General features: G+C 40.6%; 1 protein-coding gene across 1 annotated transcript in view; it reads right to left on the reverse strand.

Annotated features, from left to right (window-relative positions):
- Window positions 1-7,223: 7,223 nt before the first annotated feature.
- The window catches only part of GRIK1 (glutamate ionotropic receptor kainate type subunit 1), a 159,956-nt gene continuing 139,594 nt past the window's right edge, over window positions 7,224-27,585 (reverse strand). Inside the window, exons 15-17 of the mRNA XM_088529005.1 lie at window positions 22,347-22,572; window positions 17,796-18,046; window positions 7,224-7,717 (exon numbers count right to left, since the gene is read on the reverse strand). Coding sequence (XP_088385131.1) covers window positions 7,562-7,717; window positions 17,796-18,046; window positions 22,347-22,572 — 633 coding nt within the window. The 3' untranslated portion in view covers window positions 7,224-7,561. The remainder of the gene's footprint in view (window positions 7,718-17,795; window positions 18,047-22,346; window positions 22,573-27,585) is intronic.

Genomic DNA, 27,585 nt, shown 5'->3' on the forward strand with positions numbered 1-27,585 from the left:
CCCTGTTTGTGGACAATTCCTTAAAAATTTGCCACAGGCACTCTTTGGAGAACTAAGGAGGTGACTAAGATCCCTACCAGCTTTCCAGAGCAAAGCTTTGAAAGTCTTTCTTATATCCATTGTCATCTGACAACAAATGGGAACATATCTGACTTTATATGGGTTTTCTCCCTCAGGTTACAAGGTTAAAAAGACAGTGTTGTTGTCTGATCCTACCTCATTGATATTCCAGATCAGAATACTTCTTTAGTGTATTCCCAGCAAGAAATGGTAGGCAGCTCTAGGATGCAAATTTACATTTTCTCTTAGGATATGCAGATAAATTGCTTGAAAACATCTGAACACTGCTGCAACATTTATTTTTTTCTCATGATTTGCAGAAAAGATAGAATGCTCTTAGTGAAAGAACACGTAAGAGAGCTTTTTGGTAGAACAACTAAGCACCAACAGCATAAGAAAGGAACATGGCAGCTTTGCACACTACTACTCTGTAAAAAACTCAATAGTAAAAAAGAAGATGGTGAAGATGAGAATTATAAAGACAAGCAGAAGAAGAAGCACAAGAACAAGCTAGACCACTCAAAATATCTCTTTTACTGTATTTTTATAACAGTCAATTTTGGGCAAAACACAGAAGGAGATAAAAAGGGTGAGCTGAGGATTAATTGGGTAATTTAAACTGTTTACTCCTCCGAATGACAACTCACCAAGTTGTATCTCAGCTGGAAGTAGAGGGCCGACTCAGTAACCTTGTAAATGTTCCCCACAATGTTCTTCAGCAAACTCAGTAGCATCTCAGCTTTTAGTGCTTTACCCGTTCCGTAACTCTCCTTACAGTTTTCAAGGTGAAGAGTCCTCTCTGCTTTAAGTATCAAGGGCTATTAATAACAGAATACCATATCTGTGACAGATGCTCAAGTGCACTTTCGGCCAGAGGTGTTGTAGATGCAGAACTGTCACAGCAGCCTTCTATCACACCTTTGGCTGCTCAGGCCTTGTGTCTATGACAGCTTCTGGCAGTGTCCTGCTCTCAAATGTGGGAACTGCCACCATCAGCCAAACCTTGTTCCTCAGTGATGTATTTCACCCCACTTCCATTAGTCCAGTTTGTGCCACAATCACACAAAGCTGCATGCAAAGAAGCCCAGGTGCCCTGAAGTTGGGGGGAGATACTTATCCACTGCCTGCAGTGCTTCCCTCCTGCCTTAAGACTCTGCCCTGGAGCACTGGTGGGACATTCAGTGCTCCAGGGATTGGAGCCACCTTCCCCAGTGCTTCACTCATTCCTGGATCAGCTGCTCGGCAGGACAACCTGGTGGGGAGCACCCTGCTCCCCTCAGCTGCACAAAACTACGTGTGGTATCTCTCTGGGAGCATCCCCGTGGACAAGGCTGGCCGCATTCCCACTCACAGGGAGGCAGGACTTAGAGGATGGCCCGGAGACAAGGGCGGGAGTTGCTGCTGTACCTGGCTGCTGTACCTGATGACAGAGCACTGCGGGTGGCTTGGCAGCTGGCTGCGCTTGCCCGGGACCAGCATGCTTCCCCCCTCACAAGGCTTGCACTTGGAGAACCAGAAAAGACACCAGCAGGCACTTTTGTGGGTTTTTTTGAGCTGCAGTTTGCATAAAGGCATTTTGTTGCCTGCATTTCCTTGGAGAGGGTAAGGCTTCTGGGGGCTGCTTTTTCAGAGGGTCCATTTCCTGAGCCAAACTCCGTAGAGACCTGGATTCTGTAAAATGTTTGAAGCTCCTTTTTTGTTTGTAAAACATCTTGGCTAAGGATGTTTACTGCATAAAGCAATGTGTGTCTTTCTGAAGGAAAAAAAAAGAAGAAAGAAAGAAAAAAAAAGGCAAAAAACTCCACAGACACCTAACAGCTTACAAAATAGAACTTTATCTTAAACCACTCAGGAGCTGAGAAATGCTATGGGCTGCTGCACACTGTATGCACTTCAGAGAGGAGGAGTGCAGCATCATTCTCTAGTTCAGGTGTTTTCCATAATTGTGATTTATTAGGACAGCTTACAGTGTTGGGTGGCCAGCTCCTGTGTGCTCCTCCTGGGCTGGTGCTCGAGCTCTCGGCTGTGATATGAAACACATGGCTGCACTGGCTAGTTCAAGATTTTTCCCTGCAGTTTCTTTTACGGGCATTTCTTGGTCTCTGCAGCATGGAGGGTGTAGTTGCAAACAGCCTTCAAAAGATCTGGAGACATGATCAGCGTGCCATATCTATCCACCCTCCCAGGGCAGAGTTCCCCATGTGCTCCATGGCAGTCAGTGTTGGTCATGCTGGCAGAGCTTACCCAGGGAAGAGTTCCTCCTCAACTGAGAGGTGAAAGGAGAAGACTCAGCAATGCCCAGTGACATCTGGGGGATTCACAGTCTTTGCAAGTTCTGTGTTCATGCCTCAAGGTCAGGCCAGAAATCTCAGTTTGTCCAAGTTAGGGCTGACATTAGCTGAGGAAGGCTCTGGGTTGTTTGCTCTGAAGATCTCACACTGCATGAACCTCTGCTAGAACTGGTCTGTAAATGGAGATGATGGATTATTCTGCAAATGTTATTGTCAGCTTTGGGGCCTCATCTCCTTGGCTGTGTGACTCCCATCAAAATGTAGAACTGCAAGGGACAGGTTTTAACACTGGTAGCCATGTAACTTCTGTGCTAAATACAGCACAGAATTGAAGTGGCTGGAGGAGACTGCAGGAAACACAGGTCTTAAAAACGAAATGTGGCTAAAGTCAGAATTAGTCAGCAGGCAAAAAAATATGCATCTTTCTCAATCAATAAGGCTAAAAAGATTGTAGTCATTTGATAGCTGTAAGTAAGTGATGTATCTCTAAGGAATGGAGATTTTGATCACTGAGAAATCCAGCTTGACAGAGAGCAATTAAGAGACAAGCTCAGCAATCAATAAATGTCCCATTGGATTACAGGTTCACAATGGATCCACAAGATGCAGACTTTTGACAAATGGCCTGAGAGGTATGAAGCTAATCCTCATCTGTTCTGTAGTAGCTTATCAACCATAACATCAGGTTGGGCCCTGTGTGCATGGCATCAACAGTCAGTCACTTACATCTTTCCAATAACCTGCATTTTTCACTGAGCTGGTCTTTTCAAAAAAGTTAAGGGATTCCGAATAATCCTTACTAAAGCCACAGATTGGTGGTGGATAGCTGCCCAGGTATTGTCACTTGACATTAAAACAAAGCTGCTTCTGGAATGAAACGCATCAACACCGTTGAACAGCACCAGTCAATATTGTATTTCTCTTTTATAAACCATTAGAATGCATGCCTGCTGCTGCCAGGAGAGAGATCTAATGAGGACATTTGCTTTCTTAATGGATAATCTCTAATCAGGCTTCCCTTGCACTGCATGTTGCCGCACAGGAAGAAAGGCAGGAAGAAAAATTTGTTGGGATATGGTGAAAAGGTCACAGTAATCATATTTGCTACTGTGTCAATATGTAAGATTGCCTTGTGCTCGGCCCTCCTTCCTCAAGGCAGTGAACCTTTCTTAGTCATGGAGTGAATTTACAAGCAGCATTCAAAGCTAAGGAAAAGGTTTCTAGTGGTACAGGTTTGTCTGAAGGAGGTGAGATGCTTTAGAAAGGGGTCCTTTTTTTTTTTTTTGCTTTAAACACATCAGTATACACAGAAAATCAATGGTAGCATGGCTATGAATATAGCCATATAGTCATATTCATAGCCACTGGACTGTATGTGCCTGGACACATGAGGTTGGATCCTGCTAGTGTGGCATACAAACGGCCTACCTGGCAAAATAACCACGTTGTGAGGAAGGTAGACAAGGTCACAGTGCTCAATCAGGAAAGCACTTGGCTGAATGCTTAAATACCAGTGGGATTTAAATGCATGCCTTAGTGTTGGCCTTAACTGCAATTTTAACTAGCTTAAATAATAATTCAAAACATTTTATTGAATAAATAAGGTGGGAAATACAATGGTCTTAATCTCCCATGCAGGTTTGACATGTTTCTGTCCGTGTTTGTGGCTCACATTTGGGGGGCACTTAGGGGAGAGCAGGTAAATGGCAGTCATGGGGCAGTGGGTCACTGCTAGCCTGAGGCAGAAGCAAGAGGACCTGGTGTGAAATAATCACCATTTAAACTGGATTCATGGCATAATTGTTTGTAATTATGTCACAAAACCCAGAGGAAAGTCATTGTGTCACTGAGAGTGGATGTCCTTTAAATTCCCTCATAGATTGATATCAATCTTTTCCGTACTTTGTTAAAAGGAGACCAATTAACGCACGATTCTCAGGCCACCGAAGTAGTGCTATACTGCTTCATACAACAGCAACTGACAGAAAAAAAAAAAAAAAGCCTCGGGATGGGGCAGATAGGTTGGACCGATAGGGCATATTCCTCTCTAGACCAGCAAAAATGTCAACGGAGAAAACAGAGCAAGGGGTAAGGTTATTGGTCTCTAAATGCTTGAAAGTTCTGGAGAACCGACGTGGCTCACACCTCCAGTTACCCAGTCTGTAAAGGAAATTCATAATTTATAATCAGGAGAGAAGGGGGATTTTATAACCTGCTATCAACCTATGTCCTTGCATCTGGAAGGGAAGGGTCAAGTGAGGCTCAATGGGGTGGCACTTCATAAAGTTATACCAGGTTAGCTCCCTAGCATGTCAAGCTGACAGCCAAGTTTGTCACCAAAACATCCTGATATGCTGCAATTCTTTCAAGCTGCTAACAACAAAAAAGGTAATAAAAATAAGGACCTAATATGCCTTATTTATTTTTTTCGGATTATCGCATATTTCTTGCCAGACAGTGAGGAGAGCTTTTTTTTTTTCCTCAGCATCTTGTTATAAGTGACAGGCTGTAAATACTGTTAGGAAAGTTTAAATACATAAAGCAACTATACAAAGTACTGTCTTTCAGGACAGCATTAGCGGATTTGAAAAAATGAACTCGGAATTTTTCATACTCAAGGTCTAACCCATACAAGAGTGTTCCTTTAAAAAAATGAATGGGCCTGATCGTAAATCTCCTATCACTTTAGACCTATTCATTTAAAAATACCTTAGCTGAAGGCTGCGGATGGCAGAGTGATAGAGTTATTCAGGTTGTAAAATAATAACCTGCTTTTCAATCATAATCTTAGATCATTAATGGTGGTCGGAATGGCCTGTTTGTAACCTGATGATGATATAAATAAATGAAACATCTCTGGAAGCACGAAGGCACTTTATTATAAGGTTGTCTATGAGCTCTCAGGGCCAGGGGTTGTTTTTCTTAATTATTGCTCGGCAACACAACATGCTGCTTTCCAAAAGCAAGCCCTTGCCTTAAAGCGCGCCACCACAGTCTCTCCTTCCTTTCCAGAAGCTCAATACTCTGCATGTTAGGAGAGAAACTCATGGAAACTCTCAACAGTCCAGAAAAAAAATGATGGAATAAAGCTAAAATAATTACAAACTCAGAGAGAAGAAAAGGAAGAATTCAGGAAGCTACAGGCCAGTCTGTTTAACTTGTGTTGCCTGATGAGTATTGGCGCAAATGAGCTATTTGTAGGTAAATGGTAGGAAAAAGTAAGAGCTGATATTAATCTATAAGGAACAGTCTTGTCAGTCTGAGTAATTTCCTCTCGTATTAGTGCAACCAGCCTTGTTGGTGAGGGAAGTCGAAGGTTGGTGAGGCTTTTGCAAGGGTCTGTCTGCAATCTGGGTCTCCTGTACTAAAAATATATATTTTTAATGAGTGCATTTCTTAAATTGAAGATGGCAATAAGCTGGTTAGGGTAACAAGCACAATTGAGGAAAAACTGCAGAAACACTCTGGAAAAAACAACAGATGCTGTTCCATATGGGCACAGCCCTAGACATAGCCTGGATTTACACATCGCCCGTATCATGGTGGGATTGTGTTATTATTATAGTCAAAGTATATAGCAGACTTCATAACAGGGTGCGTGATCAGCAGCGTTGACTTCAGGGCATATGAAGCAGCTTATCTGCCCAACTCAACATGGAGAAGACATCAGGTGAAATAGCGCATCTAGTTTGGGGCATCCTGCTTAAAGAAAGATACAGAGGAATTACCGAGAGTCTTGGTGAAAGCAACGGTAACGGTGAGAGCTTTAGAAAACTTGACCCTTGTGGGAAGGCTAAATGAATCGAGGTCTCTTCTAGCCTGTAATAATATCAAAATATATCACTTCTGAAGCAGAACTTTTGGAACTAATATCGTTCATTTCAGATTGACCTTGCCATGCAGCACAGTGTAAAAGCTCACTGGGGGCTGTGCAGAGCGATGGTGTGGAGAAAGAGTTATTTCTCTACTCAAAGATTTTTCACATATCTTTCTATTTTTGCAAAGCCAAGGCGGAGATGGTGCCAGTGCTGCCCCACAGCCTCATGCTGGGCATCCCCGGGAGCTCTGAGCGGAAATGCCCTCGTTGTACCCGTTTTCTTTTACAGTCAACACCCAAACTAAACCGCACAAGCAATAGCGCTAATCACAGGGATGACATAGCAGAATAAGTATGTGTGCCTCATCTTATCGCAATTTAAAGGAACTGCTTTTTTGGAGGGAGGGTTCGGGGGGGTATGTGCTACTAGCGCATCACTGTTGCAAAGTTGAGTTCTTCATTAAAAAGATTTGTTCCTTCACTATTAAAACACCTTGCTCATGCCCCCAGATGCAAGCAAAGGTTTTCGGCACCAAAGCACTGGCTGTTTTTGACAAATGTGTCCTAGTGTTGTGCTTGTGGTCAAGCTTTGTTATAAATTGAACTTTCGTGACTAATTTTGTAGCAATTTTCATTTTGAAGTTAGGAATCATTTTCCTGGTATCAGGATCTGGAGGATATGGCAGGGTGACCATGTCAGTGTTCACCTATTCACTGATCATTACTTTGTGATTTTGTTTTTTCATTTTGAAGCACCTGCAGCTATGTTATTACATAAGAATCTCATTTTTTAATGAAAAGAGAGAAGAAAAGGAAAAACAAGTTTCTCACTGACGGGAACTTGAATGTTCCTTACAATCTTAGAAAAAAGGAAGGTAAGTAAAAATAACCCATTGTTCAATAGCTTCATATTTAATATATTTTGTAGTCATCATTTATGAACTAATTGGCTGAATGGTTATTTTGGAAGTCTGGATCATGGTTTCTAAACCACTGTGCTCAATAGAACTGTAATTTCTTTTTCAAAATAAAAGAATAAATGTGCTACTCCCAGATTATTGGAAAAATGAACCCTGTCTTGTATTTATTTATTTATTTAGAAAGCACATACAGCAATGCATGGAAGGGGAAGAGAGATGAAAAATAGGTGAGCATACAAATCCATTTCAAAAGAAATTGTGAGACACTTCCCAGATGATTAGTAGTACATCAGTCTATGTGAGCTTTTAAACTGTTGTACCTCTAGATTAAAAAAAAAAAACAAACCACAGAGAATTTCTGAAGAACAAGGTAAATGTCTATATCTCAGAAATCCCACCACAATCAACTTGTAGGCAGCAAAGTTTTTGTTTTGTTTTTGTTCCTGATATTTCCTCAAAGGGGTCCTTCCCACTCATGCAATGGTTTCTTTCCTCAGTGTCCTCCTCTGGTGGCAAGTGAGGATACTTGTGAATGATGATCTCCCCTTCGTTCTTGACCTTTTCTTTAACTTCTTCTGGTGCTTGAGTGAAATTCCAAGCTCCTCCATGATAGCGTTGAAAGACAGACACTGGCGGAACATGGAAATGGCATTAAATACCTTTCTGGTAGAGTTCAGAACCTCTGCACAAACCCCTACGCTCTGCACAAACCATGGCTTTTATAGTAAACACAGACCTGAAATCTTAATAGCAGAGCTAGGAGGCTTCCCTGGTAAATCAATCCCCCAGCTTTGAATCAATCCCGTGATGTAGAGTAGTTGTAGTTGGCAAAAGTAGTTTTTCCTAGCTCGCCTTCCCCTGAATTTGGTTCAACTTTGGTTTAAATCCAATTATGAATCTTTCTGAAACTCTATCCAAACACATTTAGAATGTTTGTGAGGGCTTCAAATCATAAAATGTCCTCTTTTTTCAGTAGGTAAGTTTCCTCCTGACCTTCAAACAAAAACAATGTTTATTTTTAAACTGTTTGTTTATACTTTACCCAAAATTTGCTAATACTAAAGAAAATAAAACCATTCTTGAAGATTTCTTTGTGGGTTTGCTATTTTCCCCTCTTGAAATTAACAGACATTTCTAAAATGTAGCACATTCCTCAGCACTCATCTTTCTTTAGAAAGAATCTTCGTCAAATAATGTGTGTCTAAGAAAGGAGAGAAATTACCACAAGAATGAGGTAGCTGAATAGCTTAAAAAGAAAGCAGAAATCTTTTTTTTTTTTTTCTCTAACGAACACAACATTAACAAAGACATTTCAGGTAAGTGGAAAAATCCTTTAGAATCTACAGCTATAATAATTATATACAATACACAAACACACACAAAAGAGGCTTTAAATGGAAGTATCTAGCAATGGAAAAAAATGCTCCATACCAATACATATAAATAAATAATTTTTATATGAAATGAACTGAGGGTGGTAGTGTGAAACACAGCTTTAACACACCTTACCTTAATCATGTTGAATAAGCCCTTCCTACCAGACTTTCTAGAATTCAAAACTGATTATCTTTAAAACTGGCTGAAAAAAATAGTATTTTCAACTGACAGAAACAGTACACAGATATGTTTCTTTCTTAATATCAATTATTAAAGTCTCTTCTACAATGATACAACTACAAGATGAGGAGTACTTGGGGTCTTAACCAGTCAATTGTAATCTCAGAATGATGCAAGGCTAAAAAAATTAAAATTGGATATGTAATTGGAAAAGGTAGCTAACTATTGCAGAGAAATATTTTCAAATGCAGAAGCCAGCAAGAAAGTAACCTGGATCAAGATTAAATCATTTATCTAAGGTGGAAAGTGAATTCCAGAGTACTGAGTTTCACATTTCATGCTGCTTCTTAGCCAGCACAAAACATCTGTATGAACTACTTAGCCCTGATTCTGCAGATCAAGAGTGCTCAAGAGATCAGGAGAGCAATGTGGGTGCATTTTCAAGGTATATTTTCTTCCATATGTCAACATGTCCATTTGTGGGGTGGGCTGAACATAGAGCGGGAATCTATAGTGTGTTAAATGTATAGTTTCATTTTTTTGTGGCAGATCAAAAAAGCAATAGATATGGGCCAGAACAGCCTTTCCTTGTGCAATTATCATTTAAATAGATCCTTTGCTGATGTATGTAGGAATTCCAGCACTGCTGGAGTGAGAATCAATGGAGTGAGCACCATGGCCTCTGGCTGCAGCAGGTGGGGCAGGTATCATCCTAATACTGAATTTATTTTTATATTGCTTGGGCAAGGCTTTTGTAGAGAGTAGCACCATGTACCTCCAAGCTAACAAAAGTACACGTTCTAACTGGCTGACTTGGCATGGATAATTTCTACTATCTTAACTTTAATTGGCTTTTGAAATCTTGATTACAAAGTGATTCCAGAACTCCATGGCAAGTAAGGGTGGGACTATATTAACTATTTATGGCCTCGGTAAAGTTTATTTTTATTTTCTTTATCCATTACTCCCACTAACCTATATGTTGTGTGTTGTTTAACAAAAGCCATCCATGAAGCATGAATGTAGGGATGACTTCTGCAGATGCAACAGTGTGTTCTGTTGCCTTGCCTGAATATGCATGCGTTTGCATTTTCCAAACTGACTCCTATTATTCAGGCTGCAGAGTTAGCATTATGTTCTCCTAATTTCGTATCAACAAAACAGTCTGATAAAGGTTCTCTTACATGTCTTACATCATGATTGAAATATAATGATTACATATGTGTAGTTTTTAACACCTGACTACTTGTTTTGTGAAGTGCCTGACTGGTTTCACTTCCAGGGCTGTCATTAGTTTCTACATGTAAACTATTTTTAAAGAAATATTACCAAAAATACTTTAAGCTATTCTTAGGAATGGCTTTCATCTCTAGATGTTGTCTCCAAAGAAGTAAAATTTTGCCTAATTGGACATCAATATCATTTACATCTCAAACTGAATTTTAAACCATTAGTGCTTCTATTCACAGTCTTTCCCATAAACTGATCAAGTTTATTCACTCAGTAAAGTACATATAGAGGTATATATTTCTGATTCAAAATCTAAAAGGTCTCTGCCTCTTAGAAGCTGTCTATTAGTGCAACCTGGCAATGCAAAGCCTAGGATGATTTATGGAAAAGAGAGGACAAAACACAAATGCTCAAAATCTGTGAGAACGGGCTCCACTATCGTATAAAAACAGTGACGGGGCAAAGGGAAAGAAGAAGGGCTTACAGTGATAATGTCCTGAGTCTTGCAGCTTTATACAGCCAGTTTCTGGCTTTATAAAACATGAAAGCAGTTTTAGGGTTATGCTACATCTGCATTTTTTAGGAAAACAAACTGCCATGGGCATGAAATTTTCCAATTTGAAGCAAAGAATTACAGGTAGAGTTAAGAACTTGGACTGACCCTTCAAAGATGTTCCAAAGGTTAGGGATGTAACTATAACTCTGATAAAACATTTTATGCACATCCCTACATTTGACAAACTGGAGAAAACTGGCTGGAGATGGCAAAAGATATTAATATCCTCAGAGATGTGGAGCTTTCTCTATCTATATCTCTGCCTTCAAACAGAGCTTCAGACAGTCCAAAAGTGCAATCTGGGAGGATACTTTGAACATTCGAGGGTTTGGCTAATCACTCTGAAGGGCAGTTCTGCGTGAACTTTCTCATGAGGTCTAAGAAACAGCATAAAATCCAATTTATCTCCAAGCTTGTGCGTACACCACAATTCACTGGTTCATGGCCCCGTAGCAAAATAAAGCTTTTCAAGCAAAGTTCTCATTCCAATGTGTGGGTCACGTAAAGCAGGATCAGGAAACTGAACACCCAGTCAAAAATTGGAGCCACCCTGAAATTTTCAAGAAGTAGAAAACTGTCAGTGACACAGAGCAAGTACGAGCTCAGTCTGAATGCTCATTTACTTACTTCGAGCTTACAGGAAAAACGATGGACAGGAAATACATTGTGGGATCTCCCAAGATACAATCTGAACAGTAATGTGTGTGGAGTACAATTAGAGTATCTCTTATAAAGGGTATTATAAAATTATCGTTTCATTTAAAAGAATAAAATACTGTTCTATTAACATCACGTTCTGAAAACCCAATTGAAAAGGTTTCTTCAAAAAGCTATTTTTTACATGCTGTAAGTCCACTTTTGAGATATCCCTGAGAACAGGGTAATACATTTAACATTGTGCTTTTAATCATCTTGACTTTCTCATTCTAGTCATGTTGAAATGTTGCAGTATGTGGCCTGTGAGGCTAAAAGGGAATGACATCATTTTAAAATATAATAGGTTTGGGTCTGCTTGGGATTGGAGGCTTTTCTCTTTGCCCTTTGGTCATTTCAGCAGGCCTTAAAAGCTTGCCCACAAACCTCTCAAATCCTTCCTTGCACTCCATACAGAAGACTGTGTTAAGCTTTGTGATAGTTATAGATTTCGAATTTGAAAAACGTCAAAAAAAAAAAAAAGAAAAAACAAAACTGAAAAAAGAATCCATGGTCAGGCTTTATCAGTCTGATGCTGATGTCACCCGGCACCTTTGAGGACAAGAATTTCAACTGCATTTTATTAACACCTAGCAAAAAGCCCCAAAACAATCAGAAAAGAACAGTGTGCTCTGTTGGACCTGAGAACTATGAAAATCAGTAAATCAGGTTTTATTCTGAAAAGAAAAACAACTGACTGGCTCAGGCACAGACAAGGAACTGCAGAAATCAGGATTTTTTCCTCTGCAGTGCTCTCATTACGGTAATAGGATCTACATTTGGGACACTGACATATGCCTTCTGCTGGGAGCAAAGTCATTTGTTGTGCATAGTGCACTGGAGATAAAAGGTACAGAATAGTTTCTCCAAATAAGCAAACTGCTGTTGCAGCACATTAAGAATCTGTTTGCGTATCCTGTCAAACAGAATAGATATCAATGGATATCAGACTGTGTCTGAGGAGACCACTAATTGAAGCACTTTAAACTGTCAGAGTCTATTGAGCAACTGAACAGTGAGTACCAAAAGTTTCACAGTAATCCATGTTTACTGTTCCTCAGTTTCCTGTTTGACAGAAACCAAACCAAACCAAACCAAAAAACAAACAAACAAAAAAAACAATAAATTTACCTGCCAGCCTGGCCAACCATCTAAACACTGACGGGATTGCTCAGTGGAGGCACAAGTGGCCATAGTCATATGTGGAGTTGGGGTTATGGCCTGCAGTGGATGGGATCAATTTGACACTCAGAGAAGAAGGGAAATTTGCAGGCTTGACAACTTCACAATTTTTTTTTTTTTTCCCTCAAGAAACTCACTGGGCACTTCTTTCCTTCTCTCCCTTCTCCTCCTCTTCCATTTCCAAATAACTCAAGAGGTGACAACTTACTATTCAAGGCAGAGGGTGATGATAAAAGCACCCAGAGCTATTCTGCTGCTTTGAGGAAATACTAATCTAGATGCTGAAAGTCCTGTTTGGTCTAGTTCCGCCGTGCAGTCAGGTTGCTTGTCCATCCCAGTCTTGGCTTTCTGAAATTGCTTTTGTTTTTCTCATTCTTGTCTTGTCTCACCCTTCCTCCCTCATTCCCCCTGCACCTTTCCCTACTTAGGTGCCTGCAAGGTCAGGACTGCTGCTGAGTAAGGAGAGGCACGCTGGCTCTAGCCAAACCAACCTACCTGTGGCTTGGGCCTAACTTAGTCATCATCCCCTTGCTTTCCAAGATAACTTCCTTGAAAGCCCCCAGCACAGAACATCTCATGGGAGAGGCTGGGGGCCATGCCTTCCCCCAGCCTCACCATGAACCCACCTTCTCTGCGGGCCTTGCAAAAGCAGCTTCTGTGTTTACAAGCATACTCGTGTTCAGGCTGGGGCCACATACCTGCTGGTCACAGCACCTGCTGCTGGTGTTACTAAGTGGCTTTTTAATAAATCTCTTCGTAGCTAGGTACGATGTTCCATTAGGGACCATGAGGAGCTGCTTTGCAGTTCCCACAGGCAAGCTGCAGTCTGCAATGATGTGATGAAACTGTCCCTAGCTTTGAGGATTACTTGGTATGAAGGAAAAATCACTTTTACCAAGAATGTGGCTATTTTCCTGGCAGATATGGAAATGTTTGTCCCTCAGGTGACAGGAATGGAAACGTTTTTCCAAAAAGTGACAGAAACTTTCTGGATTCGATGTTCATCTAAACAGTGATTAGAAAACTGGTTGAAGCTGTGACCCAGAGGAATTCTTGAGTGGAGCAATGATAAAGATAAGCACATTAGTAATCTTCCTTCTCCTCTGAGAGCTCAGAGAAGCTGGTTTTAATTAGCTTTAAGTTTCTTCAACAGGGAAACTGCAGACAAAAGTGCTTTCTTGAGCCGGGGATAAAGAAGATCTAATGTAGATCTTTGTTGTTAAGAAGGCTCATTTCATGAAGAATCAAAGCTTTCAAGACTCTATTCAAACAAGCTAAAACACCATTTTGAGCGAGACAATTTCTCACAGTGTCTGGAGTGGGACATAAAACACTCATGTACACAGATGGGCACAGGCAGAGAAGAATTGGTTTCGCCCAGCTGTGAGCTGTCCATCTTAGTCACAAAAAGTGCTTAAGCCCATGAAGCTACTGAGATTAATGTCAGCCTAAATGGCCTTGATCAAAATTGTAAAATAATAGAGGGAAAACATGGTCTCAGTATGTGAAAGGCTCTACTGCTTTTTTTCACAGGCCAGGTACAAGCAACCAATTCGAGAGAGCCTTCCTGGAGCGCTGCAGCAATTGAGGGTGAAAGCATGCACTAGAACGAGTTTCCAAACTGCAGGAGAGTCCAGAAACGGCTCCTCAATAAAATAGATCATTAACTTGGGTCACAAGAAGGAACTGCAGTATGCGAGAAAACAAAGTAGGTGTGAAGGGTGGGAAATGAATTGGCGAAATTGGAAGAAAGCTGGGATGTAATGAAATGCAACAGGTAAAAGGTAATCAGGGTTTGAAACCAAGGCTGCTCACCTTGATTTCTGACATCGTATGAGCTGGCATTGTATACATTTTGTGCATCCTAAATTACAGTCATATACTTTCCAGCAGCAACAACAGATCCAGGTGCTGTCTCCTGCGCTGAAAGTCCCCAGATCAGCTGAGAACTAGCATAAATGAATTCAATATCCTTCCAGGATACAAGAAACATCTTATACCAGCTTCCTACAGAGAAGCTGCCTCATGTGCTTTATTATGCACAACAACTTTACAGCTGAATATATATTGAAATCTTGATTTTTACTGGCAGTTATGTCGTAACAGAGTCTTCTATGTTAGAAAGCCTTTTGGAACACCAAAAATTGCCCAAGGCAAGTCTATGGAGTTAGTTTGTGAAAGGTAGAGTATGCAGTGGGGGGTGCCTGAGGGTGCTTTTCTTGAATAAGTTCTTAAATGTTAATGGTTACATGGCATAAAATTTAATTGATAGATATGATCTTGTGGTATGATAGTTACTTGGAGGCTTTGTTTAATGAATTTTAAATGGATGAATTAAAATTCATTAAATATTGACACTGGGAATAAGATATGCCAGCTAAAAATCTCTGGTTGTTTATGGTAGGAGTTCAGAAAGTTAATGGAGCCCTGCAGGTTATTTTCTGAGGTTTATAAAGAACAGCCTGTCCCACTTGCTGAATGCTTTTACAGAGACCAAGGAAAATATTTCTCCATGCTTTTAGTAAAAAAGACTGATGTGGTTTTGCTTAGGTTTGGCTGAAGATGAAAAGGGGGTAAATAATTTTTTCTTACCTAAAAATTCTGAATTACTACATGATAAGATGACAACTGTACACAGACTGTCTTAAACCTCAAAATCTATTATTATTAGTCTATTATTACACTCATTCTTTGCTGTATGTGTAATGGTATCTGTGATATGCATTTAAACTCCCCAGATTTCCAGATTCTGGCAATCTATATTAGATAATCTTACTTGCTGCTGAATCAAGAGACCTTTTGAAGTCATTATCTATGTGTTGGTAAGCACAACTTTTCTCACTACGTGCACTTTTTAAGCTTAATGCTTCCCATCGGACACACCTTTCTTCTTTCCTGACTATACAGTGTGAATTGAGGGCTGTGTTCGAATCCCTCGCTCCTCTCGGATTAACTTGCCACAGTCTAACTCCGTAGATAATGTGGTGCCAGAGGTGGAGTTGGATGGGTGGGTTTGCTTACACTGTAGTCCGTAAAAGAAACAAAAGGCCTTGCATGCAAGAAAAAAAAATGGAGAAGATGATAAATAAATGAAAGAAGTAAAAATTTGAGAATTTAAATTAAATTAAAATTAAACATTAAGAATTAAAGACAAACAAACATGAGAATGACACTCAAAAGCTTTTTAAATCAAAAGAAATTCTGCTTTTGGAAACATGTATGTTATAGATTACATTCAGTTTGGGCTTCTGATTAGCTTTCTTATACCTCTTGAATACAAATAAAACAAACTGAGAGAAATCAGGAAGTCATACTGATATCACTAGTGTGACTTCCTTCTGTACAATCACTTCTACATGAAAATTTAGTGATGGGGTATGTGAGGTTGCCACATTAATTTAACTAAAGAAAGATATTCATTTTGATGAGACAGTCTGCAATAAACAACACATCACTGTGACACGATAGTAGAGTGTTAACATACACAGAAGCTGCATATGCATATAGGTTTTCCTGAATACTACATCATTCACCCCAAGTATTGCTAAGTAAACTAATAATCTCCTCATAAAGCTTTAGGTCTATTTTAATGTTGATTTCAGAAATACGTTGCCCTTTCCAGTCTCCTTAAGAACTCCTGAGAAAACCTGCATTTCTATTAGCATTTATACTAAAAATTTTAATTTCCTACATTAGATCTCTAAAAGTTATCTGAATAAAACAACTCCTGAGTCATGAAGATTTTGATACGTTCTTTGAACATTTAGCGCTAAAACTGCTCTATAGAATTAAAGTGCTAAATGGAAATCCAGCAGCACACTGCAAAATGCATCCATCATTTCTCTCTGGTTTATTTCAAGGCAGGGACACCTTGATTAATAAGGCCTGCAGAACTGTTCCACATGAGCCACATCTGCCACTCGTACATGGTGCCATTGACTGTAGTGATGGTTTGCTCGCACACTGGCATATGCCCATGTGAAGGAGCCTGCACAGTCAAGAGCTCATCTCTTTTGCAGCATACGGCAAGAGCCAAGACCACTGACACTGGCATTTGCTTCAAAGTAAGTGATTTTCCGAAAAGGGAGATGCTAGGTAGGAGTCACCTCGCTTCCTTTTAGTGGTCTGAACAGCGAGGGTGCAGTCAATGCTTATCGGAAGCCCTTCTCAGCAGCATGGTGATTACTGCAGCGTGATTCATCCCACCCAAAAGGTCTGAAAGCAAGAAGCCCTCCCAAGCCCCATGGCCTGGGATGCCTGCCTTTTTCAGCCAGGTGCCAGCACCACTGCCGTACGTGGCCCAAACTGCTCCTCTAGGACCAAGTTAAAATACTCTTCTCCTCCCACTCATCCCCATAGCCTTTTTGAAGTTATTTTTTTTCACTGGTGATTTCTGTCATCAGCCTCATAGAGTTACTTAGATGGTTAGAGTGAATTGCCCATTGAAGAGCTTCTGCCTTTCCCATCCAAGTGCAAAGGGATCTTAAGCAACTTGTTTAGAGATAGACGCTTAGTAACTACAAAACCTGAAGTTAGGTGGTACAAACTCACCTCCTGGCCAGTAACCCTGCAACACATAGTGAACAAAAGGGGTGCTTGTCCCTACAACAAGCCCTGTCACTGTGGACAGGAGCTGAACAGATACAGTCTTTGAGCCAAACAGGACCAGATCAGAATCCAGGTCATGGCCAGAATCAAAGCAGTGTCAGAGAAGGCAGCCAGACTAAGAAGCTCTGAGCACAACTTCATGAACTGGCTCGTTATTGCTTATGTCTTGTTTCCTTTACAGTGTATTCAGTGGTTCAATAAACTGATGTTTGCTCTCTATTTTAATGATTGACTCTATTTCATAAAGAAGTGCTGTAATATTCAGGGCATTATTAATACACAGCATTTTCTTTGTTTTCCCTATGCCCTTTTATTCATTATGCTTCAGTGGAGTTGCATCCACATTTTCTTTGGATCCATAATCCTATTCTACTGTAGCATCCATCACCTTTCAGCAAGCCTCCCTGCTTCTAAGCACACATTTTAACATAGCATCTGCAAACACCTACCTGGGAAAGAAATGCTTTCTAGAGCAAGAGAAAAATTGCACTTGGGGATTTAGAAATATATTCCTGCTGTTATTCGAAGGGCTGGTGCTAAAACCACACAGAGAAATCCAGCTCTGTGTTTATTCCCTTTCAAGGTAATTTACACCTGAAGTCATAAAGATCAAGCAGAAACTGTTTGAGAAATTAATTGGAATTGTTCTGTGCTGCTGTACTAAACAGCACTAATTGGATTGTGGATGAGGTACTACCCTATTCTTATTAATAAATTATTTGTCTTTACTGCCAGGACTTATAGCAAGAGTTCAGCAATGCAAAATCTTCAGCCTGGCTCTGTAGAGAGCCTTTTAAAAAGCGACTTTTAATGCAGTCACCTCCACATCCACCAACCTCAGACCTCCAGAAACAGAAGCAAGCTGGAAATGGATGACTTACCTGTTCAATGTCGCTGTTTTTCCTTGATTTATATATAAATTCACCAATGGCTACAAATACAGAAAGAACAAGCCCTGCAGCAAGCACTATAAAGATGCCCCCAATATTTTCCACCCCGAGAGCGCTGGCCTCTTTGCTGTCCTCCTCAGGGCAGCCATTGCCTCGCCACCACTTCTCCTTCATCATGTGCAGCTTTCCCTCCTCCTGCAGCTGCAGAATGGCGATGGTGATTTTGTCTCTGTATGGAGACCCTGCAAGGTGAGAACGAGACCTTTCAGCGAAACATGGGAAGCAGAAGAGCACCCTTAGCACAAGACTGATTATTCCTGCTAGAAAGTCCTGGTTTCTATTCAGCTGGAAGGGAGGAAGAGATCTTCTGCTGTCTGCCCTGGGGACCTGAAAGCAGAAGGCTCCTTTGGTGTGGTTCTTTGTATGGGAATTCATTATAATTTCTAGGGTCTCCTAGTGAGGCTTATTTAAGCCTTGGCAGTGGATTTTCTCACTAAATAATTCTTCCATATCATGTTGGAATATTGCTCTGAGCATCCTTTGAGACCTCCAGCTTTGCGTCTCCCCTATTTACTCCAACATCTGTTTATTTTTCCTACTGCATGTAAAATGAGTAGTTGTGTAAGAAAACCCACAGTGAATCAAATACATGCTCTTCTCGTTTATACCTGCATATGCCCACTACTCCACTCCGACTGCCTTAGAGCTTGTAACTATGCAAGCTGGCCTGGTCTTCTGTGTGTATGCCTTGCAGTAACATTAGCATTCTAAGCTGAAAAGAGTAATGATTTCTCTCTCTTTTTTTTTTCTTTTTCTTTCTTTTTTTCTTTTTTTTTCCCATATCAATAGCTTGCTGAGTAATGCATCTTCAGGCTGAACAGTATTAATGGGTCTGTACAGCATCTGGCAAATGGTGGGGTCAAGGCTGGGCAGTTCACTCTGTCGAGGTTTGCTTCTTACACTCTGTTCTGCCTGCCCCTCTTCCAAAATTTCGGCTCCCTACGATTCAGTTCAGTCAACAGCTTCTGGAGGAGCCCAAGGCTGGAGCCCTGCAGGAGAGCGGGGCAGAGGCTTCACCCCTCATCCCGTTCTGGAGTTGTGCATGGTGAAAGGAGGTTGCTACCAATTAGCTTTTGCCCTGGTGCAGGAAGCTGATGATAGCAGTACTGTTGATGATTATAACTGACAAGCAGAAGTTGTTTCTGGCATTGAGAGAGATACTTTTCTTCACGGGACAAGGATTTTAGGATAGCAAGCAGGAGAGGGTTGGGAGAAAGGCCATAGGACGCTAGGGTGTATGTGCTCCCAGACACTGCCGTGATGGTTTTTTTGTGGTTGGAAGCTTTAATACCCAGACCTCAATGCCCCCACTGTGGCCAATTCTATCTCTATGTAGCTAACTACCTTCCTCTGCTTTAGCACATTAACGAGACTATTTTCTTCAGCTGTAATTCCAAAAAGTCACATTTTGTCACAAATTAAAGTCGTGACAATTCTCAGTGTGCTCAAGGTAACAAGCTTTAAGGCAGAATGTGGGCTAGAGTTTCAGTGATAGCTTGATGCACGGAGATGTAGACACTTGGGGAATTCTCACTAAGGACCACTTTTGTATCTTTATACATCTAAATAGCCTTGGAAATTCAGCCTCACAGTTTCATTTGTCTTTCTTATGTGTCTGTGCAGGACACTATTAAAAATAATTGCACCATGAACACAAGTCCCCCTCTGTGCTTTATATTTCCTTAGCCTGCAGCATGGTCTGAGGAGAAGCAATGTGGAAAACATTCCCCTTCTTCATTTGTTGCGCCAACATGCAGCTATTTTTCAGCATATTCTACTGCCAGCATTAGGACATGCTGTGACCACAGATGCCAAGAGACATGTGTCAGATTATAAAAAGTCCATCTGGGAAGCCAGCAATCAACAGCCACTGCTTTACGTAGCCAGCTTTAAAAGGAAAATATGCGTGCTGCAAGAATAGATGATTTCCACGCATGATGCAAAACCAAACACAACAGAAAATGAAATAGAAACACTTTCAAAATTGTCTTTGAATTATTACCACTGAAAATGGCAATGCCTCTTACAGGGAAAAAACAGATTTTTTTTCCATTGCCGGAGAGGTTTGTCCTCCTGATAGCTGGATTTTTTTTAGGCTGTAAGACCCATCCATCCTCCCTTGTCTGAAAGGACATAGCTGTTAAGTAAAGTGAAGCAGCCTAAGTCACGGAGCACGATTTGTGGGGATGTTCATTCTTTCTTGTGATGTTTATGTTGTCAGCAGGATTATCACAATTCATCTTGAGGGTAGCAGGTACATCTGTATTTCCTTGCATACTTTTAAAGTTTGTCAAGCGTGCATGGAGCACTGGATTGGCGATATTTCATTGGTGAGCACTAACACTACACACAAATCCATCTCAACACCTCTTTGCGTATTCCACACATCATTTATGACCTCTGAGCTGTTAACAGCCTTCTACTCAGGCCAAGAAATACATCTATCCACTTTCCCAGCAGTTTCCCAAGTAAAGGGTAGTGGCGTTAGTGTTACAGTTACTTGCATCAGCACTGTCAGTGATAGCAGAAATTAATATGTGTCTTGACACCTATAGTAGCGCTGCTTTCTTCAACCGGATTTCTCCCAGGGTGACATTTTGCACAGATTTTACTTAGAGGGGCCTCTTTTACAGCAGTACTTTCAGAGTGCAGGAAGTACATGATCAAGCATGACTGCAGATTTTTGAATAGTAGCATTCTTTGCCAATTATCTAATGCAAAACCCTCCATTTTGTGACCCATGAACTGATTAACAAGCAGAAATAATAAACACAATGTTTAAACCCCTAAACCCCTTTCCTCCTTCCTCAATACAGTGAAAGAGTTAGCCTATATCTGAAATTTTTAACTTGCAGAGGATCCTTAGATAAATAAAGTGATAAATTTTCTCTATTCATAGAAGAACTTCTAAAAAAAAAGTCTCCTTCCTGTTTTTCTGGGTGCTTACTGGTGATTGTGTTCAGCTCATTTACTGGAAATTTTGAAGTGAAAGGCATACGTTTTGCAAAATAACGAGTTGTGCATTCTCCTGAAGGAATAAATGCAGACTAGTTAAGGACTTGCTGAAACTTTGGTTTTAAGGATCTCTTACAAGTTTCTCTCTTTTTTTTTTTTCATGTAAATTCTGCATTATAATAGTTTTGAATGCTACCAGGGAACAACAGAGCTTTGGGGTCCACATGAATAGTGCCGAGGTCTTGCTAGCTTATCTTGCTTACAGAATGAACCCTGAAAATATTTAAGATGCCTGATGTCACTGAAATCATTTATTCCAAAGGGTTTGGAGATATCTGTTTCCCTGAATTTAGCTGGTTTTCCTTAAGAAAAAAAAAAGGCATATTTATCATACAAGAAACATCTTATAAATATATCTCACAGCTGTATTGCCAATGTATGCACTCTCTCTGAGGATTACCATCTGTTCAAATTATTTCTTCATTGTTCTTGGTTTAAAGCGTGGCAGCTTTATAACTGCATTGAAACTCTTGCCATTTGTTTGTTTTATATGGGGAGATTTTAGCTTTTGTATCATTTTCCTCAGAGAGAGAAGGCTGTTCTCAGATAGGTAGTGAAAAAAATATTCTTGAAATATCATCTGCATGACAGCGTGTCTAAGGTACTCAGTAGCAGAAAGAATCACAGTAGTGTTCTTCCTCCCTTATCTAGATCTGCTCTACAGAGCAAATGATTGACCAGACACTTCATCTGTTGTATCTGTGTAAACACTAGTTAATTCCCCTGAAACAGAAGAATTCCATAGCTATTGAGAGAAGGTTGTGGCATAATAAGTGTGTATGTGAGCAGGATGGAGAGGTGTATTAAACAAGAAAAAGCTCTGGCTGCCCAGTCCTGGCTAGTCAGAAGAACCTGTCTTCAACGCCAGAAAAAAACCAAAAACAACAAAAAAGACACTCTAATTGTAAAGAATTAGCAAAGTGTTGAAAAGGACACTGGCTGTGCTAAAAATGATCTACTGGAACGTGTTCATAGTGGCAGGGAATCTTAAGACTCCACTTAGTTCAAAATACTGAAATCCTTGATACAAGTGCACAACTTTGCAATCACTTCTCATGTGCAACTTTCGTATTGTCCTGGAGGACAGAAATTGGTATCTTTTCATGCAACTTTTGTTGAGATGCAAATCTTGGGCATAATATTATTTTTGCCCGCTTCCATTTTCCCTGGGACACTACTTGACTTCTCAAGCTCAACTGAATTTCACTAGAAGACCTTGCACGTCAAGCAGCACAGAACGATACCCAGTCTGTTTTGACTGGGATGCTCCAGAAGGCAAGCAACTCACTCGAGTCCTTTCTGCACTAGTCTGCAGTATAATCCTTCTTGTTTACAGAGATTGTTTGCAAACGCAGGGGGCTGCCTGAGGTGAAGCAAGTAGAGCGGTTTTCCCCAAAATGAGGCTCCTGGGTCTGCTTTGATAAGAAACTGATCTAAAAGACTGAGGAATGATTCCAAACATCTTACCAATAGGGGTTCCCACACCGTAGCCTTTTGAATCGATGAGCCCCCCGATCTGGGTGAGATTGCAGTTTCTCTGAGTCACATACTCTATGCTGGTTGACTCCATGAGCAGTGCATAGTCTGTCGTGAGCACACGCTGGATTCCCTCGTCGTTGTTCTTCACCAGCGCCGTCTGCTGCCGGCTGCTCATGAACGCCCACATTTTCTCGTATGTTGATATTTTGGATTTCTAAGAAGGGAAAATGAGGACATCGAATCACTCCAGCACCCAGATTACACTACCAAATATTCCTCAGCCTGTCATTCTGAATGGTGCCAAGAGCATCTCTTGAATGAAAGGGAACTGGTGAAAGGGCTTTCCTTCCCACAGCAGTTCTCCCTTCTTGCTGTGCTTTGTGCTGAGGACTGTCTTTTTCTGTGTTCTCTGTGGTGCCAGGAACTTCATTACTGGCATGACTGTGAAGTGCTTTGAAGTTTTTTGGGCTAATGCTGTTACATGGATCACAGCAAATGACTACACATAACCCAGCTAAATTAGTACAGCTGGATCCTGTTGCACTCAGCAGCTTCTGCCTTTCATGGCAAATGCACGATTCCAAAAGCCTGGTGATGAATAAACTGCTGGCTCTTTTGTATGGATATCATTTGCCTGGGAGTCATGTACTTGAAGGATAAAGCTTGAGAAAGAAAGCCAAAGTGGCTTCTTAGCAAACTTTTGCTTACAGCTTTCTGCTGCAATCAGACTTAAGGACCTAATCCTTCTCCCATGGAATTTGAGGGGCTTTTTGGCACTGACTTCAGCAGGCGTGTGTGTGTGGTCAGCACTAATGACCAGTGCACAGGGGAGTTCCAGCCACCTCCATGCAATATTGAACATCCCTTCCTCCTCATCTTCGGATGCCAGGATCCCTACAGGGAAAGGCAGCCCTACGCTGCCTTCACTGGGGGATAAGAAAATTAAAACTGAACCTATTCCTGGAGAGTTTCCTGAGGAATCTGCAGGCTAAAAGACGCTGAGTGCTGCACAGTACCAGCATGTTTAAGTCTTTTTCTTCTTTGCATACTGTCAAAAAACATTAAGCACACAGTTTTACTTCAGAATTAAACGTCAAGTTAGACCTACAGAAAGTTGGACCATTAGAAATTGTTAATACAAGTGGTTTCATGAAGGCTTCATGAATAGCCAACTGGTACTATACTGCTCCAGTGGTGGCCTAGCATGAGCTGGGTATACACAAACTGAATTTTTGCTGTAAATATGAGACCATGGTCCTCTAACCACTTATGCTGCCCTAGATCTGGGACAAAATAATCTCATTTCCTTCACAAGCCTATCTTTAGATAGACATCATAGCCAACTTTAGGCTCACTGTGTGAAGATCATATGTGCTTATTAAACACTGGTCCCTGTGGAATTCCTCTGGGAAACTGATTTTCTGGTTCTTGGAGCTTTAAGTGATAACAGGTTTTACCTGTGAATTCAACATCTGTGATATTGTGATATGTGATTCAATATCTAAATGAATTTCTCCTGAATTTCACCTAAGTTTGTTACACCACAAAATATCACTGAATTTTTCAGCTAGCTAAGTTTTTTTTCTCTTTTTTAACCAGCAAAAGCCACTCTCACTGCCCAGTTATATTTTTTTTTTTTTGAAATTGATTATAAGTTTATGCATTGGATTGCATCTGACATGGGGTCAGATCCTTACTGGAAGAATGTATTCCTTATTCAGATGAGTTTGAAAGAAAGGTCTAACTTCTTGACTTGTGAACTCCCATTTTTTTCAGAATAGATGCAATGCTAAATACTAACCTTCGGGTTCTCACTGATTCCACTGGAAATTTGTCTGCAGAAGAGCTGCTGTATGGGATTAAGGTCTAATATCACAGAGAGGTGAGAAAACAATGGAAGATTTATAGGCATGTTGGAAACAGAGCTGGCCAGCAGTGTGGAAAAATACGAGTGTCGGAATCCGTGGATATGGAATAAATTGCCTTTAGCTAGATTTTGCCTTATTTTGCACACTCGTGGCAAAAACTCCCTGAGTTTCTGCTGGCTGGCCTGCTTGGAAGCCCGTCACCTTACTGGAGGGCCCCTTCTGTGTCCACATCCAATTTTCGGAGTGTTTTCATCTGCTATAGCCAGATGTACCAGGTGAGCAACTCTGGGATTTGCATATAGGGAGGAAACTAACTCTGACCTTCCCTCAAAATCAGGACTCCATTTGCTTTCACAAATAATTTCAGTTGTTTTTGAGTCTATTCCCACTGCCACTTGGCTAGAAGGCATAGTTACTGCAGAACCTTTCTTGAAAATATTACATCTTAAGCTATATATATATATATATATTTTTTTTTTCCATGGGGACATGTTACTTACTATGGTTACTAGAATTAAGGCACTAAAAATTAGCGAAAAAATATAGCAGTTACTATAGGCATCATAAATAAGACTAAATAAAAAGAATGATGTGAACTAGAATAAATGCAAATTAGTGAAAAGTGGGGTAAGTGTGTCCTTCTTTTTTTTCGTAGAGTTCCTAATGTGTATCCCATCTAATAGGTACCTCTGCAGTATTACCTTTCAGGGGCTTCCTTTTGCTATTTTAAGAACAAACATCTAGCCTGAACCTCTTCAAAGTCTGCTTCTTTCCAAGATCATTTTCTGCACTTGATGTCTTCATAAATCCTGTTGCCATATATGTCTCATAGACCTGAAAATTAGAGCTATCTCACGTCCCACATGACAGGCCATCTGTCATTCTTCTCTCCTCCATAGTGATGAACTCCAGAATATAGTGGTTCTGCCTTAAAAAAGTACTGGTCTGAAAGAGTCTGTTGTTTCTCTTGGCATTTCTTGTTTTAAACAGTAGGAGTAGCTCTTAGATAAATCAAACTATGCAACCTGGGAAGCACTTAAAAAAAAATGACCTTTCATCTGTGCAAGCCAACCCTGCCCTAAACACTTACAGGGCATTTTCATTGCTGTTTCACCTGGCCTCCCTGACTCCTCCATCTCCTCACTGCTCAGTGCTCATCAGCACTTCCAGGAGGCAGGACCGGGCTCCTGCTCTACCCCCACAGCAACTGGCCATGGCAGCAAGAAAAGCTCCTTTTCCTCAGTTTAGCTCCTCCAGACTGTTAATCCCAAGGACATGGCAAGGAAGATGCCTCAGCAAGGGGATGCTCCCTTATTCCTGCATTTCCTAAGGCCAAGTACTTCGTTTTACATCCTTCAGTTCTTGCAGTGGCCTGTGTGTGTGCCCGCATTTGATTATTTAAATTAAGAAGTACATAGTACTTTTTGGACACAAAGGAGGCAAATTTATGACACACTCTTTATTTTCTAGTCTTCTGTTGTATTTATTGTTCAAACATCTGACTCCGATTTCTTTGAAGTTTTGGGAGGTATGATAATCAGCACAAATAAATCCCAATCTTGAGAACATTGAAGGGTGTATGTAATATAAATAATAACACTTTTATATAGTACTGTATGTGTCCTTCTGGCTTGCAAGTGTGATAAATTGTATTTTTCATGCATCTTTCACTATGTCATCTTCATTCTTCCAGCTAATCCATCTCCATCCTGTACAAAAACTAAGGTCCTTTCTCTTGTGTTTCTGTACACATGTACTACAGACACAAGTAATTGCTGTGTATAGCATGTAACTATTTAATCACTTTATCTGAATCATTATTTTAATTTTAAAAGGCTCAGCCTCACAATCTTTTAAGCTTGCAAATTTTACCCTCAAAGTACCCATGGTGCAAAAAAATCAGTGCAAAGCTGGAAACAGCTTTAGAAATCTGATTGCCTCATGCTTAAATTATGAATTTATTTCCTCTGACAGATCATGGAAAAAACAGATTTTGAAGATTTCTTTTTGTTGCAATTTGGCCTTTGGCATAGTAATCATGGTGAGAATCTGTGGCCCATGAAGAAATATCAGATGAAGGGAATTTCCTAGGGCCTGTCAGAAGGAAGCACACAGTGCTTCCTTCTCCACTAAGCATTCTGTATTAAAATACTGCACTTGTTTCATCCAGTTTCTAGCCATATCTCAAGACAGGTTTCCTAGCATATTGTAATGGAAATGTCATCTCATCATCTCAAAAGCTGCCTCTAATGAGGCTCTGTACAAAACAGTAGTTTATGCTTCGCTTTCAGCACAGAAACATTTCTATCCAGCCACAGGGGGGCCATTACGTGGGAAGCTCAGCCTTGACAGCTCCATCAGGGATAACCCACTACCGACTTTATTAAATTATTGAAATGTCCTTGATGAACCTTACTAGTTACAAGAGACGACCCAGATACTTTATCCCAAGTCATTTATTTTTGTGCATGTAGAAGCACTTTAGCCCATGTAAAAACACAAGGGCTGGTGGTGGCTGGTGCAGGACAGGGAGACCAGGCAGGAGCAGCAGCTCCTGAGGATCTCATGTGTTTTGTGAAGAATCTGTTTGAGGTGTCAAACTGTCAGCACCAGGAGGTGAAATTGCTCACTTCTGCACACGCACAGGAGTGTTATTTTATTTTGCCTTACATACTGCTTCACTAGGGTGCCTCATCTTCCTCAAAAGCACTGCATAGCTGGCCAACTATAAATGGTTCTTAGATGCTACAATGAAAAGTTCTATCCTGGTCCATTCGGTGCTTAACTTCCCTGCTAAGACTACCAATGAACCTGCCAATTAATTCTAATTGTCACAGATTTTTTTTTTGGGTGCATATATCCTATATTCGTATCTTGTTGGCTTTTGAATTGGCATATTTTGAGAGTAGCCCATTCTTTGCGTGACTAATACTAATAGTACAAAAATGAATGCAACTATTTACAAAGCTATTAGCTAGAAAATGTTCTTTTATATACAGATGTGCTTATGCGTGTATGTGACCTATATATTAATACTAACAATCCTTATAATTTTGACCATATAATATTTTTTAAAGACATACAAACTTGTCTTTTGACTGCAGGGTTTTTTTCAGTGCAAACATGACCTTCAGAGGTCATCTGAGCCAGTTGTTTGTAAGAAGCTGAAATCCTGCCCTGAGAAACAACCTAGAGAAGAACATCCCCAAGTCTCTTCATGTCCTGAACATGCTCTGGTTACCTTCAGATTCTGCTGTCAAAAGCAAGCGTTTTCCCCTTTCAGCAAAGGCAAAAACAGATTAATCCTCACTCTGAAGGGATCTTTGCACTAGAGGACAAATTAACATGGGTCTGCACTG

This window comes from Tinamus guttatus, unplaced genomic scaffold, assembly GCF_059628265.1.
Source record: "Tinamus guttatus ecotype Peru unplaced genomic scaffold, ASM5962826v1 Tinamus_guttatus_pri_ptg000318l, whole genome shotgun sequence".
In the NCBI taxonomy this organism is placed as follows: domain Eukaryota; kingdom Metazoa; phylum Chordata; class Aves; order Tinamiformes; family Tinamidae; genus Tinamus; species Tinamus guttatus.